The sequence below is a fragment of the Stegostoma tigrinum genome, chromosome 19, assembly GCF_030684315.1.
Source record: "Stegostoma tigrinum isolate sSteTig4 chromosome 19, sSteTig4.hap1, whole genome shotgun sequence".
NCBI classification, from domain to species: Eukaryota; Metazoa; Chordata; class Chondrichthyes; order Orectolobiformes; family Stegostomatidae; genus Stegostoma; species Stegostoma tigrinum.
The window spans coordinates 47,369,382-47,388,096 of record NC_081372.1 but is presented as its reverse complement, the minus strand read 5'-3'; the positions used below and the strand labels follow the sequence as shown (position 1 = coordinate 47,388,096).

The window sequence follows — 18,715 nt, the reverse complement described above, 5'->3', positions numbered from 1 at the left end:
CTGTAGCAGAAATAAAATGAGTGTGAGACAGCGCAGAGAAGCTAACGCCACTTCTACTGGTGGAGTGGAGAAGAACACTAGCCTTCTTCCTACATAGCTCCATGACCCTCCAAATGACTCAGACTGTACTGATCCGGGTGACACCTTTGGACCCGGCTGGTATGGGCTGGTGCTGCAGCTTCCTCTGATGGTACTGGGAGAAGGCAGTATTCTGTGTCTGTACTACCCCATCCAGCAGGACCCCTACGACCCTGCCTGTAAAGCAATGCACCAATTTTCCCTTGTCTGCTATGACCCAGGAAATGTTAAGAACAGTGCAAAGCAGCTCCAGACTGCATGTGCTCCACCTGATGCACAACAGTCTGTTAAATGTGGTAGTGGCACCAGGAAGTTTGTCCATTCGGCACATATTGGCAGCCAATAGCTGTTCTGGCTGTGGTGAGTGGTAGGATTGGGTTAGAATCAGATGATTAGAGTGTCGTGGGGTGGGCTGATTAGGTAATGAGGCACATTTGGTAAGATGCATCAAAAGAACACGCAAAGACTTGCAGAGAGAACCTCTCCACGAAACTCAATAAAACTCACATCCAAAAAAGACTCAGACCAATGACTCAGCCCCTGAGAATTACGTTTAACCAGAGCTCATTCAGTACCTGGTTTAATCTCACCAAAATCAGCCAGAATATCGGCCAGAAATCATAAACATAGCAATCAAAAGTGTTGGTGCATTTCACTGATACATCAAAATGGTCTAAAATTTTGTCATTAAGTCAATTTTATTATTTCTTGAAAGACATTGTAAAACTAAAAGCAGAGTCACATTCAGTATGTGGGTATATTCTACTTCTGATCCAGTGAAAGAAAAGTAATTGTCATAAACGCTTGGTTTAATGTAGTTATAATGTTATAGCATTCCACAATGATGAAAAATAGTTGTTACGTGTATCATGTTGGATAGCATGTTACCCAGCTCCCTGGTGAGTGATGCATCAATATTAGCAAAAGAAGCCTGTGATATATGAGACCAATTAACTGTAATACATCAGCGCTGGATCGAGGGTCTGCAGAAAGTTTGAAAGCGGAGGAGTAATTATGTTGAACTTAACATTCAGATTAATGAAGTCTGCAGAGAGCATTATCACATCAAAGATAAAGATCTATTGAAAGAACAGACGACCAAGTGACTTCAGTCCACATTGTATGAGCAAATTACTCTAAACTCAAAATGTTAGCTTACTCTATGGATGTTGGCTGACCTGCTGTGATCTCCAGCATTTGTTGCTCACAGGATTTCACTCCACACCAAGATTTAGAAAAACATTTTAAGTTAAAAATCAAGGGCAGAAAACATATTCACTAAGCCACTATCTAGTCTCTAGGCATTACTTTGCATCATTCATTTTTAATCTAGAATTACACATGGTTAGCATGTTGATTTCTTTGATCCTTTTTTTGGAAGATTGAATCAGTTGCCTTCTGTTATGGAGACTTTCCATTTGGCATTTGTGTTATCTTGGCCATCTAAAGAAAAAATCTGTGATAAAAACTTATCATTAATATAGAAAATAATGTTACTATGTGACTGCATCATGTAATAAAGGAGTTAGTGACAATAAAAATGGACTTAAAAATAAAAAAGTAGCTCTAGATAATATCTCAAAATTAGCCCTCAAAGAGAAAAGAATATTTTGATCTCTGAACTAGAACTTGATGAATTGACAGACAAAACTAAACTACAAATTGGCAAAGTTATATAAGACTGCCTGCTAATAGATTTGCACTGTCAATGGGGATTCCAAGATCTTGTTGGATCATTTTTCTCCATCTCGAACATCAATATTTGCATATCCTTTTACATCCTTCAAATTATCACTGTCAAAATCCACAGTTAATTTCTTCAGCCCCATTTTCTTCGGAATAATTGAAATCTCTTTTGTAATCACTTCTCCAGGATTTATTGTCCCAAGCCTGAAGAAAAGAAAGAATTGCGTCAAAGTAGTATTGTTCATGATCTCAAAACATCTCACAGCACTTTACTGCCAATGAAGCAATAAGGAAGCATAGTCAATGATATACTGTAAGAAAAAGGGCAGACCCTTTTTTGCACACAGCAAATACTGGCAAGCAATATCATTATGTCCAGACACTTAAAACAAAAATAAAACAAGGAACTGCAGTTGTTGAAAATGCAATCAGATTTAAAGATCTTGACTGAATGATACGTATTAGCCAGGCCACTGAGGATAACACAACAGTGCATTACTAGAAAAAATGGGAACTGCAGATGCTGGAGAATCCAAGATTACAAAGTGTGGGGCTGGATGAACACAGCAGGCCAAGCAGCATCTCAGGAGCACAAAAGCTGACGTTTCGGGCCTAGACCCTTCATCAGAGAGGGGGATGGGGAGGGGGTTCTGGAATAAATAGGGAGAGAGGGGGAGGCGGACCGAAGATGGAGAGAAAAGAAGATAGGTGGAGAGGAGAGTATAGGTGGAGAGGTAGGGAGGGGATACGACAGTCCAGGGAAGGCGGACACGTCAAGAAGGCGGGATGAGGTTAGTAGGTAGGAAATGGAGGTGTGGCTTGAGTTGGGAGGAAGGGATAGGTGAGAGGAAGAACAGGTTAGGGAGGGGGGGACAGGCTGGGCTGGTTTTGGGATGTAGTGGGGGGAAGGGACGAGCTGGGCTGGTTTTGGGATGCAGTGGGGGGAGGGGAGATTTTGAAGCTTGTGAAGTCCACATTGATACCATTGGGCAGCAGGGTTCCCAAGCGGAATATGAGTTGCTGTTCCTGCAACCTTCGGGTGGCATCATTGTGGCACTGCAGGAGGCCAATGATGGACATGTCATCTAAAGAATGGGAGGGGGAGTTAAAATGATTCGCGACTGGGAGGTGCAGTTGTTTATTGTGAATCCAGTGGAGGTGTTCTGCAAAGCTGCCCCCAAGCCTCCCCTTGGTTTCCCCAATGTAGAGGAAGCCACACTGGGTACAGTGGATACAGTGTACCACATTAGCAGATGTGCAGGTGAACATCTGCTTAATATGGAAAGTCATCTTGGGGCCTGGGATGGGGGTGAGGGAGGAGGTGTGGGGGCAAGTGTAGCACTTCCGTGCGTTTGCAGGGGAAAGTGCCGGATGTGGTGGGGTTGGAGGGGAGTGTGGAGCGGATAAGGGAGTCATGGAGAGAATGGTCTCTCCGGAAGGCAGACAAGGATGGGGATGGAAAAATGTCTTGGGTGATGGGGTCGGATTGTAGATGGCAGAAGTGTCGGAGGATGATGCGTTGTATCCAGAGGTTGGTGGGGTGGTGTGTGAGAACGAGGGGGATCCTCTTGGGGCAGTTGTGGCGGGGGCGGGGTGTGAGGTATGTGTTGCGGGAAATGTGGGAGACGCAGTCAAGGGTGTTCTCGACTACTGCGGGGGGAAATTTGCGGTCCTGGAAGAATGTGCACATCTGGGATGTGCTGGAGTGGAATGCCTCATTGTGGGAGCAGATGCGGCGGAGTCGGAGGAATTGGGAATAGGGGATGGAATTTTTGCAGGAGGGTGGGTGGGAGGAGGTGTATTCTAGGTAGCTGTGGGAGTCGGTGGGCTTGAAATGGACATCAGTTTCTAGCTGGTTACCTGAGATGGAGACCGAGAGGTCCAGGAAGGTGAGGGATGTTTTGGAGATGGTGCATTACTAGTACAGTTCTGGAGTGTTACCCTTGATTTTTGTATTCAAAATAAGACACAAGCAGCCTGGTGGCTCAGTGATCAACACTGCAGCCTCTCAGTGCCAGGGATCCACATTCGATTCTGCCTCGGCTAACTGTCTGTGTGGCGTTTACACATTCTACCCTTGTCTGTGTGGATTTTCTCTGGGTGCTTTGAATTTCTCCCACAATCCAATCACGTGCAGATTACATGGATTGACCAAGCTAAATTGCCATAGTGTGCAGGGATGTGCAGGCTGCGTGGATAAGCCATGGAAAATGCAGGGTTATCGGGATAGGGTAGAGGGTGGGTCTGGGAGGGATATTCTTCAGACAGTCAGTGTGGGCTTGATGGGTTGAGTGGCCTGTTTCCACACTGTAGAGATTCAATGAAATCCTGGAGGACACCTTGAACTCACAATTCTCTGACACATCAGCATCAGTTATACCAACTCAGCCAAAACTGACAGGTGATGAATAAAGAACAACATAGTTTTAGAACTTTAAATAATATTAACGTTTCCAATTTTTTTTCTAATATTATATTCTAACGTTTGCACCTGAAATCTTCTTTACAGCTTGATCATGATCTTCACTGTACTTTTATCATTTATTTTCTTTGTTTTAGTCTGTGTGCCATATCATTAATTGTACTATCTAACTGGACTGAAATCATGACAATTATATCTTTCTGTTGTCCCAATGATAAGTATCAAAATTAATTAATTATTTGTCTCAATCTGTTCCATGTTATAGACTTTCTATGATATACTTACTTTACGCATTGTTATGATCCCAGCTGCTATTGGGTCGAAAAAAGTGATGGGGACTAAATAGTGAGGACGATAGCCTTAGCATAAAGAAGGATGTAGATGGGCTGCGCAGATTGGCTGATAAATAGCAAATAGAATTTGATAGGGTCAACAGTGAGAGTCTTTTTCATTAGATGGTGATGGCTAGCACGAGGAGACATAGCTTTAAATTGAGGGGTGATAAATATAGAATAAAAGTCAGAGGTAGGTTCTTTATTCAGAGAGTAGTAAGGGTGTGGAATGCCATGCCTGCAACAGTAGTAGATTCACCAACTTTAAGGGCATTTAAATGGTCATTGGATAAACATATGAGTGAAAATGGAATAGTGTAGGTTAGATAGATTTCAGATTGGTTTCACAGGTCGGCGCAACGTCAAGGCCGTAAGGAAGCACCGAGGATCAGAACAACTCTTGTGTGCACGTACTCCTGTCCCTAGCAGAACAGATGGGTAAAGTGGTAAGGAACACATATAGTATACTGCCTTTATTTGTTGAGGTGTAGAATTTAAGAACAGGGAGGCTATGCCAAACCATATCAAATGTTGTTTAGGCCACTGCTAGTCTGTTGCATACACCTCTGGAATATAGAATATAGGAGGGATGTGTCAGCACTGGAGAGGGTATCAAGAAGATTTACCACGATGTTTCCTGAGCTGGAGAGTTTCAGTTATGGTGAGACATTGAAAAGACTAAGGCTGTTTCTTTATAGCAGTGGAAGTTGAGAAGAGACATGATTGAGATGTAGATAGGGTAGATAGGAAGAAACTGTTCCCCTTGATGGAGGGATCAATGATCAAGGGCAAAGGTTTAAGTAAAGAGGCAGAAGTTCAGAGGAGATGTGAGAAAAAAATACCCCTTTCACCCAGAAGCTGCTGGGCATATGGAACTTACTGCCTGTAAGGGTGTTGGAGGCAAAACCTTCATGACATTCAAGAAGTATTTATATGTAAACTTGCAATGTCAAGGCTACAGGGCAATGGGCCAAGCGCTGGAAAATGAGATTAGAATAGTTAAGTAGTTGTTATTTGACACTATGACACAATGTGCTATAGACCTATATGATTCTATGACTAAATCAAGCACCAGGCTAAAATTAGGCTTGAAAGATAATTTTTTTTTAATTTTCTTTATTTCATGCTATATTCTTTATTTTTTTCACTGAAACTTAAGCATGCAAAAAAGCAAATTTGATTTTAACACAAAAAACGTTTATTACACAAATGGAATTAAAATAAAATGGAACAGACCAAACTATTTACTCATAACAGGATTGAAAGATTTCAAAACAGACAGCCAAACAAAAACCTATCTGTTTCCAACACCATCACTTTATAGTGCACAAAAACTATTTATTTCAATTTTCTGTCTTGAAAATTTGATAGACTTTTACTGAATTACTCACAAAACTGATATCATACTTTCTTGGCTTCAAATAAAGCTATCACGTTTCTTAACAAATGTTTCATGATATAAACAGAAAAAGACAGGGTAGATAAAGATAAATTATTTTCATTGGCTGAAGATTCTAGAACTTGGAGCATAGTCTAAGAATTAGGCTTGAATCATTCAGGAAAGATGTTTGAAAGCATTTCATACACAAGGAGTGGCAGAGGTTTGGAACCCTCTTTAATAAATGGCAGTTGATACTAGATCAGTTAATAGTTTTAATACATTTTTGTTAAGCAAAGGTGTTAAGAGATATGGTTCAAAAGCAGGCATATGGAGATAGATCACAGATCAACCATGATCTCACTAAAAGGTGGAGTAGGCTAATGGCACTGAATAGCCTATTCCTACTCTTATGAAGTAGGCCAACTTTCGGTCTGAAATTTTCAAACTAAAGGCCTTAAATTGAAATAACCTAGTTCTTATTTGTCCTAAACAATCTCCTTTCTCCAGGAGAAATTATTCTTATGTCTGACTCCAGTTAAGTCTTCTCACAGAAGCCACATGCTTTTCAAATTATAAATTTTTCCTAAACAAAAATCAAATCTTGATTCTCCTGAACTAAAATAAAGCTAATGCCTTTCAATAGGTTTTCCTTCAATCATAAAACTCTCTGAACACAAAGTCACATTATCACTCCAAGAGAGATATCAATCCCTGATAACTCCTGGTTTAAAATCATGACTCCCAATGCCATGAGAATTGTTAAACCCCAAATATGCATAGACCAAAATCCACATGCCGCTAGTTCAAATTCAATAATCTAAAGTAAATGATATTTTTATAAAACCGTCCACATCGCGATATGCTGCTCACTTTCGGAGTTTTAACTCACCATACTTCCATCTGACCTTCAATCAAACCTGCGCCCTCAAGTGTGAAGACACCATTGGTCAGGTCTACAGGCAAGATGTTCTCAAAACTGATTACAATTATCACCTTCTGGGACAGCACAGGGACATCTCGGACCTGAGAAAACAAACCCAGTTATCTAGAATGCCCAAAATGTGAGTTTGTTACCCAAAACTCTATAGTGCACTGACACATGAATGCCCCTAGGTCATTGTGGCTGTGATGGGGAGGGAAATGAATTACTGCTGCAACATTCATGACCACAAGTGTCTACCGATTGGCCAAAATGAGGTGGTGGAAAGCCTCTAGACCTGAACATTATTCATCTCAACCCTGGAGAAAATGTGCGTTCCCTATTTTGGCTTCCTGTGCTTGCTAACCATGAGCTAGAATGTTTCCAGTGCAATAGCTTACGATATACATAAGATTAAGTACATTTTAGGAGGGGAGGCAATACCCTAGTGGTATTATTGCTGGAATATTAATCTAGAAACCCAGATATTGTTCTGGGGACCCAAGTTTGAATCCCACCACAGCAGATGATGGAATTTGATTTAAATAAATATCTGGAATTAAAGACTCGAAGGAATCCACTGTGAATTGTCAGTAAAAACCCATCTACTTCATAATGTCCTTTAGGGAAGGAAATTGCCATACTTATCTGGTCTGGCCTACATTTGACTCTGGACCCATGGCAATGTGGTTGACTGCCCTCTGGGCAATTAGGGATTGGCAATAAATAATGGTCTAGCCACCAAGGGTCCTCATCCCATGAATTTGCAATTACAGTCTCTCGTTTTATCTTTCACACATTCCCTTATTGATGTTATGTTTTCTTCCAGAGGTTATTTATTTGTTTATTCAAGTTTTTTGGTCTTATTGTACATCTACTTCTTTCACAAGTCATTCTAATATGATTTTTATTCTTGTCTTCACTCCCTGCTCTTGGTCTTATTTGTCATAGAACATAGAAAAATACAACGCAGAACAGGCCCTTCAGCCCTCGATGTTGCATTGACCTGTGAACTAAACACTCATTCTAGTGTTTATTTTTCATTAGAAATCTATAGAATTGAGTCCCTGCCCATATTGCTGGGTGGTATTGCATTTACCTCGCCACTGTAACACAACATGCAGAGTATTCAGATCTAGCAATGCCAATGGAATCAAAAATCTCCAGCAGGGTAAATACAAGGCAGCCAATGTAATATCAGCATCCACAAAGAGAGAACAAGCTAACATTTTAAGTCTCAATGACTCTTCCTCAGATCTCTGATGAAGATTAGCTTGATTTATCCAATTATCTAATTAGCTTGATCTATCTCCATGGATGCTGACTGACCCGCCATATTCTCTAGCATTTGTTGTTTTCAGTACAGATTCCAGCATCTACAGTAATTTGCTTCTACAGTGTAATATCACCTATTTTACATTTCCATGACATTCAATTGGCTCCACTGAGATCTGTTTTCTTCTATATCCATTACATGTCTTCTCCTTTCAAATCAAGTTAGCCAGCCAACAGGGTATGGAATGTCTCAAGAATTTAGCACATTCTTGTATTAGCCAATTAATTTACTTCCTGACTGATCTATTAATTAAGGGTGTAGTGATTGTAATGAGGGTAGCCAGGTGGATCTCATAAAATATGAGTTCCATGATTGGGACTGTTAACATAATCCAGTCAGGGAGTCCTCGCTGACAGATATAAACAGAGTGTCAGGGGTTCTGTTCACTCTGAGAGCTGGCTCTGAGAAAGCTGAACCAGTGTCAAGTACGATGTACAAGTAACTGAAGGGTTCTTTGGTGACAGGATATCAGCTTCTGTGGAGTAATTTCAAAGGGCTTGACATGGAGGCACAATTTAATTAATTAATACCACTCTTAGTTGGGTTACATTAACAGTAAATTTAAAAATTAGTGGAAATATATCTCAAAGCAAAGATAAATCTAATGGTCTCCCAGATTTTGACTGCAAAGTTTATAAAGCAGAGAAACAAAGTGCCGATACAATAGATATATCAAAAGAAACAGTAACAACTTCTAAACAGGAGGTGTACATGTTCTTTGATTACCTGAATTGAGATATTAGGATTGAACAAAGCGATGTCCTTTAGTACGAATGCACTTTCATTTGTCTCTGCATCGAATACAAGAGCTGTCAACCTGATTAGATTATACTTGTCAAGCAGTTCACCATACTCTTGATAAGACATTTCCATCTCTACTGTTTTATCTGCAATATTAATTCAGATATAAAGAACAGGCTATCAAATTATGTTTTTTTTAAAGGAATAGCCTTCGGCTATGGCATAAAGCAGAAACAAAGGATTAGTAGATTCCTATTAAATATTAAAAAAAACACTGTATAACTGATGGAAGCTTTCAACGCTTCATTGTCAAAATGTGTAACAATAGAACATAATACACTGAGGGCGCCCACATGTCATTTTTTTGATTAAAAAAAGGAATTGAAAGCTCTGTTACAATATATCCACAACTCAGTTGACATAACTGATCTACAATTACTGTAAAATTCTACTTCAACAGGTTACTTCATTACATCACTTAATAAACCTGTAAACAGAACGATACACTGGGGACAGAATTTTCCTATCCCCTGAACTGTGTGGAAAATAGTGAGTCAATTGGGAAAAAATGATGAGATCGGAAGAAATGAGATTCCCTTGTTGAGAAAGAAGTCCAATTCTGCAACCAGGTTTTGAACATGAAAGTAGGAACCTCACAAGAGAATGGTGCGAAGCACATTTTCGTGTCAATAGTAACCAATCTCATCTCATTGATATGCATTTTTCTATTGTCCCACAGGATGAATTGAAACTAGATGGTAACAATTCCCAAAATGAGCGTCAATGCGGGTCCTGGTGAGTCCAGCTTACTATTTACTCCACTTGGAATATTAGCCTCCAGTATTTCAGTTATGCACAATACAGTGCCCACACTGCTCGTCCATGCAGATTAGTATCAATCTCATCACATCATCGTGGAACTTCTCCAATCCAATTACAATGCAGTTCTACATTTTAATGATGCACTTTTGGAGCACACTGGCACCTCTCACTGTAATGTGGTTTCCATGAGACTGTGAGATGGGATAAGCAGCCATCTTATGGATTGGACCAGGTTTCACCTCAGGGCTCCTTGTTTGCTCTCCTTGCATTCATTCTCGTTGCGCCTACTTGAAAGATCAATATCTTGCCTTGTCTTGTTTTGCCTTTTCGCATTTTGCTCCCTCATTTAGAAGTTCAAGGCTCCCAGCACTTCTGTGTTGGCTTGCCATTTAATACAGACACAAAGCCAGGCAGCCTCTCAGTTGTGATCAGTCAAGGGAGTGAATATGTTGTGCTATATCATGGCGTTACATCAATAGCAAGCTACCCCATGTGATTGCAGCTTGCATGACACACATATGGCATGTCCTTCTGACAAATGACCATGTCTCAAAGTCTAAGGGTCAAGGCAGAATCTTATTAGTCTGAGAGTCAACACAGTGAGTTAAGGCCAGTATTCGCTTTCAGCTCAGGGCTTGAACATGGTTAGTCGCTGTTTGGCATAGTCAGCATCAGAAAATCTGTATCATTGCATTCACAGGGCAAGCCACAATCAGGCCTGAAGGTTAAGTATAATCCAGTCCGGGGGTTCATAGGAAGTCATCTGCTGCACACAAGAGTTCAATCACACAGCAGTTGGGGTTGTCTTTTTGCTTCAGTTGGAGTAAAGGGGAGGAGTGGGCCACAATCATTCTTGGGGATGGTTCAAGGAAAATCAACAGGGCGGACTATTGTGGCAGGAAAGCTGGGGAAATCAGTTCTAGGACTGGGGGAAGCATACCAAGATGTAAAGGGGACAATAGTTATTCAGGGAACAACTCAAAACAGAAAGGTGGAGGATGGTATCGCATTGGAGGACATGGGTACAATGGGAGGGCGCTCCTAAACAATCACAATAAAACAATGTTTTATTGGTTTCAATTTGGGTGTCTAGCATTATAGTTGGCAAGAGTAAGCTGTAGGGTCAGCTTTCAGGCATAATGTTGCGAGAGGAAAAGCATGGGTGTATACAGTACAAGTTCAGGATGGATGGATGGAGTGTCAGAAACAAAGGAACGTGGAGGATCGCGTTGGAGAACTCTTGACTTCCTCGCTGAACCTGAGATTCAGTCTGCTGAGCATGATATGTATTTTCTTCTATCCTCATGCAAATCATGAATGCAAAATGGAAATGGAAAATAATTATGACCGCTCCCAGAGTTGGGCAGAGGTTTCTTTTGCGTTTGAGCTCCCTGGTTCTATTTGTGAAATGTGAGACTCTCCAAAGAACAAATTGTACTAGTCAAGCACCTATGCAGTACAGGTTGAAGATATTGGTAATCACAGTAAACTATGTGTGAGACATATGCAGCATTCAATAATCCTGGTCATGAAGCAATCTTGACCATGTCAATGGCCATTGCAGATTGGCCATAGTCATCTCTATGAAGCAGAAGTGATTACTATGAATTTGAAAGTCTCACCTGCTGGTGACAATTCATAAGCATAATGAAAGATCACGTAAGTGTTACAAGGACAAGGAGCTGATATCTTCTCACCTTTCACTATAAATAGTCATCAACATTGTTCTTATATGCAACGCTGCCCCTCTTGGCTGACGTAGGATGTTGGGATTGGCAGGGCCACGGTTTCAGTGATCCGACTGTGCTTGCAATCTCCTCTTGTATTTGTCTGGTATGGCTTGTAGTGCATACATCAGAATAAGATCTGCTGCGTTAAGGCTCCATGTAGAGACACTACAGAGCCCTCCATATTACAGTCTTCCATGTTCCATTGTGTCAAGGTCTATGATAAACTGTTTTTTGTGTGTGAGGCTGACTGCGCACATGACCAAGGATATGTTCTGTTTCTGGTATTTCCCACACAGGACCATTGAAACCATGACCAATGGATCCAGCCACAGCAGAGTTCATTGTCCACAGCATTACAATCATTCACTGACTTCAAATTTGTTGTGTCTTAGAAAGCAAGCAGCCCCTCTCTGTTCATAAAATCAAATGCCACTTTTGTTTCTTTTTTGTCATTTTTGCTACGGTTCAATAAAAGTGTACATTTTCAACCACTGGAAGGCTTTCCAGTATGTGATGTCTCACATTGTATAGTAAGAAGATTGTACATGCTGGGGAAAGAACAGTAGTTTCTTCGGGTTAGGTGGAGGGAACGGGTACTGTATAGGTGGTAGCTTTGTTCCTGCAGCTTCAGATACCATGGCAATAGATCTGACATGTGATGATGTAAAAAAGCGAAATATTTATAAATTTGAGTTGGTATATGCATTGAAGCATCACCAATACTGTCTTGGTGCCCTCAGATGATTTTCCTTTGAATTCTCATCTCATTCTGCGCTGCTAACTAGCTGCAATTGATCTGGCGCATGGCTATGATTTATAAATATTGTTGGCGTCAGGAATCCTGGAATATCTTGACAGCCAAGTATACTTCTGCCATTGTTAAGTGGAAGGTAACACGAGCAGGGTGTGGCAGAAATATGGTGCGCAGCTAATGAGGGAAACAGTAGAAAATAATGAGAGAAACCTCACTAGGACACATCGAGAGAAACTCTCCATTGAAACTCATCAAAATTGGCACTTTCTGCTAAAAATAGGAGCAGGAAAATTGACATTTCAGGTCAGGACCTTTCTTCAGAAATGGGGGAGGGGGGAAGAGAGTTCCAAAATAAATAGAGAGGAGGGGTGGGGCTGGGGAAGGTAGGTGGGATGGCGATAGGTGAGTGCAGGTAGGCAGTGGTAGGGATTGGTCAGTGAGAAGGGAGGGGCTGATAGGTGGGAGAGAAGATGGACAAGTTGTGTCAGGTCAAGGAGGTGGGAATGAGAGGGAGGATTGGTCATGGGATGAGGCTGAGGGTGGGGAGGTTTTGAAACTGGTAAAGTCGGCACTGAGACCATTGGGTTGTAGGCTCCCGAGGCGGAGTATGAGGTTCTGCTCCTCCAGTTGCTAGGTGGTGTCATTGTGACATAGAGAAGTAAAAACTGGCTAGATATGAAACTAACCTCTGCCCTCTTACCTTTATGGCCTGCAACATAGATCTCCTGCTGATACTTCTTTATACATTCCCCTCTTGATGATCTATTGTATTTCTTCTTCATGGCATTAATTTTGAATGTACAGATTCTTTTTGTTGAATTTTTGTTGGAAATGACCGCAGACACTTTAACAGTGGTTCCATTGTAAACTGGATCATTGGTCTTCAAACTTAACTGAAGTTTATTTTCTGGCTTCAAAGGGACTCTTCTTTTTTCAGCCAACTGAAAAATTCTTCTCTCTTCTTCAGAGCCTTTAAAATAAATGATTAAAACTGTTACAGTAGAGAAAAAAAATAACTTTCTTGACAAGATAACAAAGTGTGAGTCTGGATGAACACAGCAGGCCAAGCAGCATCTTAGGAGCACAAAAGCTGACGTTTCCGGCCTAGACCCTTCATCAGAGAGGGGGATGGGGAGAGGGAACTGGAATAAATCGGGAGAGAGGGGGAGGCGGACCAAACTTTCCTGGCAGATGGGATACACAAGAGGGTGCACCAGAAGTCATAGATAATGATTTATTCACTACAGATTCATTGGAAAAGGAGAGAAGTCCAGGGGATTAACATATCAACACACAGCATGGTAATTCATCAAAAGGTTTCAAGCTCGAGACTACAGCATGGCCTTCAAATAGGTCAAATCAGCTGAAACCTGTTGGGTATACTGAAGTAAATACAAAGATCTGGTGGGGGAGTTGGGGGCGGGGGGGCATCTAGGTCTAAAAGGTAAGAGTGAGACCTAAGGAAATTAATCATTTTCTTACTACATAGACAGAATATAGGTCATGTCCTTGGACCATTATCTCTCAACCAATTCAATATGCTGCAATAAATGTAACTTTGCCCATAATGCATAGAATGCAAAAGTTTTCAATGTTGCTTTTTGATAGTTATACCACCTTAAATCATTCCATTACTTGTGGAATCAATGACAGACCTGTAAAAATGAGCTAAATTCACCACTGTCCTATCAGACGACACGGCTGCCCTCATTACAGAGAGACAAATGGTGGAGGATTAATCTGAGGGTCACTGCATGTCAGGTGAGGGGAGAGACGAGAAGGACAGGAATTAAACCCACACTACTGGTGTCACTCTGCTTGATCAACATGCTATCCACCCAGCCACCCACTCCACATTCACCTTTAGCTTCACCAGATTAGACCCAAATTTCGAAGGACAAAACCTAGAATTGCACTATTGGCTTTCATTATTCAGTGAATAGTCCTTTAACGTCAATTGTTAGGCTGTGATGAATTATGATGACAAATATGGTACTGTGATATTGTCATCAAACACATAGTCCAAAATCCTAGGTTAGTGCTGTAAGGATTTGGTTCAAATGCCACCATGGTAGTTGGTATTTAATTTATTAGGGTTTAAAATTGAGAGCTAGGCTCATAAAAGTTGACCAAACACATTTGGTTTACTAGTGTCAATTCAGAAATCTGCCATCCTTAGCTGGCTTACTTATGACTCCAAGTGCACATTAATGGATTGATGCTTCACTATCATCTGAGTTGATCCAGCATGGTACATAGTTCAAAGCCAACTGGGGCTGGACAACAAATCCAGTCTTTGCTACCATGCCAAGAACCCAAGCAAATATGTTAAAAAAACTTGCATGAAATTTTATAGCCATCACATGCTTTGATTTGTGATAATCCTGGCTGGAGCAGATGGAAAGTATTGGATGGGAATAGCATTGAAAGGAGGGCATAGCATGGGAAAAATCTTCATTACAGGAGTGAAGAAGATGATGAAGTTTGTTAATGGGTCAAAATTGTGGAGACAAATAATAATTATGAATTAATATTTGAAAATCATTATTTGTGCTAAAAATGAAGTTTCACTAGAGGTGAAAGAAAATAATTTCTAAAAGCTGTCACGTGAATTAAAGGATATATCTGCTTTTATTTAATGAACAACTCATACCCTCCAGAGCTTCAATACGGTGTGAAGAAGGATGATAGTATGCAATTGTTATTTGGGAACGTTGGTTCTAAACTGGAAGAAAAATGCATTTTAGTTTTCTAACAGATGGTAGGAACTGCCGATGCTGGAGCCTGAGATAACAAGGTGTGGAGCTGGATAAACACAGCAGGCCAGGCAGCATCTGAGACGCAGGACCCGTCTGCCAGGTCTGGGCCCAAAACATCAGCTTTCCTGCTCCACTGCTGTTGCCTGGCCTGCTATGTTCATCCAGCTCCAAACCTTGTAATCTCATTTTAGTTTGCTGTTGTCCGAAGTCCTGGGTTACCTTTATGTTAACGAAGTCAGAAGGTCATTTTGAATAGTAAGTTTAAAAAACTGTAATTTCTAAGAAATCATGTGACTTTAGATAAAGGAGCATCAAACAGAGAAATATAGAAATTAGGTGCACAAAGTAGTCCTTGCGGCCCTTTTAGCTGGCTCCACTATTCAATATGTACATGGCTAATCCTCTAGTTCAATGCCATACTCCAACTTTTTCCCATACACGCTGATGCCTTTAAACTCTAAAAATCTAACCTGATCTTGAATACATTCAGTGAATTAGCCACCACAATCTTCTGTGATGGAGAATTCCATTGGTTCACTACTCTTTGAGTAAAGAAATCATTGCTTATCTCAGCCCTAAATGATCTACCTTCGATCCTGAGACTGTGTCACGTGGTTCTAGATTCACCAACCAAAGAAAATAGCCACCTGGCATCTAGTTGGTCCAGCCCTCTCAGGATTTTATGTTTCATTCAGATTCCCTCTCAAAATATTAAACTCCAATGAATACTGGCTAATCTAACAATCTCCCCTCATACAGCAGTCCTGTCATCCCTGTGAATCTCTACTGCACTCCCTTTATAGAGAGTATACCATTAGGTAGAGGATCCATAGAAACTGCATACAAACTACAGTGTGGGGCTGAAGGAACACAGCAGACCAGGCAGCATTAGAGGACTCCTCTGATGCTAACTGGCCTGCTGTGTTCCTCCAGCTCCACACTGTGTTGTCTCTGGCTCCAGCATCGGCAGTTTTTACTATCTCTGATACATTAGTACGGATGTGTTCTCACCCAAGACCCTTTATAACTAATAAAATGGCACAGTGTCTCACTAGCTTGCAAGGGTGGCACAATGTACCAATGATTAGCACTGCTACCTCACAGCACCAGGGACCCAGGTTTGATTCCACCCTCAGGCAACTGTCTGTGTGGAATTTGCACATTCTCCCTGCATCTGCATGGGTTTCCTCTGGGTGCTGTGGTCTCCATTCACAGTCACAATGATGTGCAGGCTAGGTGGATTAGCCATGGCAAATGCAGGGTTACCCAGACAGGATGGATCTGAGTAGGATGCTCTTTGAAGGGTTGATGTGGACTCAGTGGGCTGAATGGCCTGATTTCACTCTGTGCGGATTCTATGATTCCTCACTTCTCAGCTCAAATCCTGTTACAAAGAAGGCCAATACACCATTTGCCTTCCAAACAGCTCACTGCACATGCCTGACTATTTTCCTTGACTGGTGTACAACTACACCTAGATCCCTTCATCCACATCCCAATATGTCACCATTTAAATAATACCCTTCCTTTCTGTTTTTTACACCAAAGTGTATAACTTCATACCTAGTACTGCATTTGCCATATTTTTACCCACTCACTTGACTTGTCTAAATCACCTTGAAGGTTCTCTGCACCCTCTTCACAACTCACATTCCCATCCAGTTTTGTGCAAACTCGAAATATTAGATTGCTCTCTCTCCATGGATGCTGTCTGACCTGCTGTCATCTCTAACAGTTGTTGCTTTCAATAACATCCTGGTAAATATCCTTTACACCCTCTCTGGTGCAGTTACATCCCTCCAGTAATGTAGATTACAGAATTGTACACAATACTCTAGAGTGCAGCCTGACCAGTGTTTTATACAGATCCAAAATAACCCTCCTGCTCTTAAACGCAATGCCTTGACTAATAAAGACACAGAGACAGAGATGGCCCTTCACTGAGATTTGGGTGTTTGTATGCCAATTGTTGGTATGAATTGCAGCCTTTTATGGCTAGGTTCAGCAAATAACCTCCATGTAAGCAAAGAGAAAAAAAAAAACACATGATTTATCAAGCCAGGTCTCACTCAGAATTGTCCAGTAGAACCAATCAGCTGGGTTCATAACAAATGTCTAACCCAGTGAACAGGCCACTACCCAAAACGTAGATTGAAGGGAAAAACAAATACAATGTTACTATGAAACTTGAATCCTAACCAAAACATTATCATGGAAGATATCATTTATCCTTGGTTAATATTGATCCAACTATATCTAAAAAGTGTCTTTTCAATTGAGAATAAAACAGATACTAATTAGATTTCAATTCCTGTAATTATTAATAAGATAAGACCAGATTTTTAACATAATCTATATATACTCCTAGCCCACGTGGGCAACTGTATATAGCTCTTTCTAGAATGAGGTGGATGGATTTTGTCCAAGTTTTAATGAAAATAAATTAGAAATCCTGCATTTAAGGAATAACTGCTGTAATAAAGAGATTAATCAAACCATAAACATTTTGCTGGTCTCTGCCAGAATTTATATAATGATTAGGATTGAGCCAGATGGAAGAGAGGCCGAAACATATCTGGTACTGAAAGTAAGTTTTATTCAGTTACAAAGCCAACAAAATACTGAGCTATATTAGAATACCAATTTAGTCCACCTTCAAGATAATCATCCTCAAATATGTAGAATACTCTGAACATACTGAACATTGAATAATGCTTTCAGTTCTGGTCACCAAGAAACAAAGTAAATGTTCAAACCCTGGAAGCTTTTCAGAGAAGATAACAAGATTGATCAAACATGTCAGAGAAATTGATAATGAAGATAGGTTCATCAAATTTAGGTTCTTCAATACAGTTTTGAAACCTAAGTGTAAAAGACACTGATGTTGGGAGCACATAGGATTAATTCTGAAACCATTTTAAGTTAAACTATGATTACTGAAAAAATACAGACTGGCAAAAGATATGTTCAGAGCCACGAAGGGGTATATCTTCACAAAATGCCAGAAACCAGAAATTGTCTTTGAATAGACTAGTGAAGCCAAGTCGCAAGTTGCTCCATGAAATATTAGATGCAGTCGTGGTAGGGAAGGGCTTGGTGGTGAGGGATGATGGTGGGAAGATCAATGTGTAATTATAGGTTTCTTTTTTCCCACGTGTATACTTTGTAACATTTCTGATCAATGAAGGGCTTTAGCCAAGAATTATTGCAATGACTCCTACCCTACATTATATCAATTATATTGCAATGAAAATTCCACCACAATGTTTTAAATTCAATTGAGAGCCTAAGGATTTCCCCACACTTCAAAGTGCCATGCACAATCAGTGAGGGATGTGAGCATGGTTTTTCAGCTATCGAGTTGATCCTATAATTTAAAATGTATAATAACTAGTGTCAACTTCAACAAAGAATCTATTTGCTTCATTTATTCTAACAACAGACTTTGTTTTATTACCTTCAGGGTATTTGTAATTTGCTGTGATATCCTCACGGTCATCGCTGCCAACACACTTGGTGCTGATGTACTGGCCAACAAGTCTTGTATTAGAGTCAATTTTCATCTTTTTCCCTTTTTTAGAATAGACCCAAGTCTCACAATCCGCATTGACTTCAGCAAATATGAAAGGAACATCGTAGCATATGTCTGTCTCCCCCTCTTTGATGGCTTTCACTGGGGCTGGCCCACAGCAGAATACTCCTGGTAAACAATAATGATCCTGAATATTTGTTACTGTAATTTGGAGAGTGGTGTT

At 40.6% G+C, this 18,715-nt stretch overlaps 1 protein-coding gene across 3 annotated transcripts in view; it reads right to left on the bottom strand.

The window, feature by feature from the left end:
- Positions 1 to 616: 616 nt before the first annotated feature.
- Positions 617 to 18,715, bottom strand: part of LOC125461521 (protein-glutamine gamma-glutamyltransferase 2-like) — a 50,238-nt gene continuing 32,139 nt past the window's right edge. For all 3 annotated transcript variants that reach the window (XM_059652832.1, XM_048550405.2, XM_048550404.2), the window contains exons 9-13: positions 18,418 to 18,660; positions 12,902 to 13,171; positions 8,881 to 9,041; positions 6,789 to 6,922; positions 617 to 1,968 (exon numbers count right to left, since the gene is read on the bottom strand). In XM_059652832.1, the coding sequence (XP_059508815.1) occupies positions 1,812 to 1,968; positions 6,789 to 6,922; positions 8,881 to 9,041; positions 12,902 to 13,171; positions 18,418 to 18,660 (965 nt within the window). In that variant the 3' untranslated portion in view covers positions 617 to 1,811. The remainder of the gene's footprint in view (positions 1,969 to 6,788; positions 6,923 to 8,880; positions 9,042 to 12,901; positions 13,172 to 18,417; positions 18,661 to 18,715) is intronic.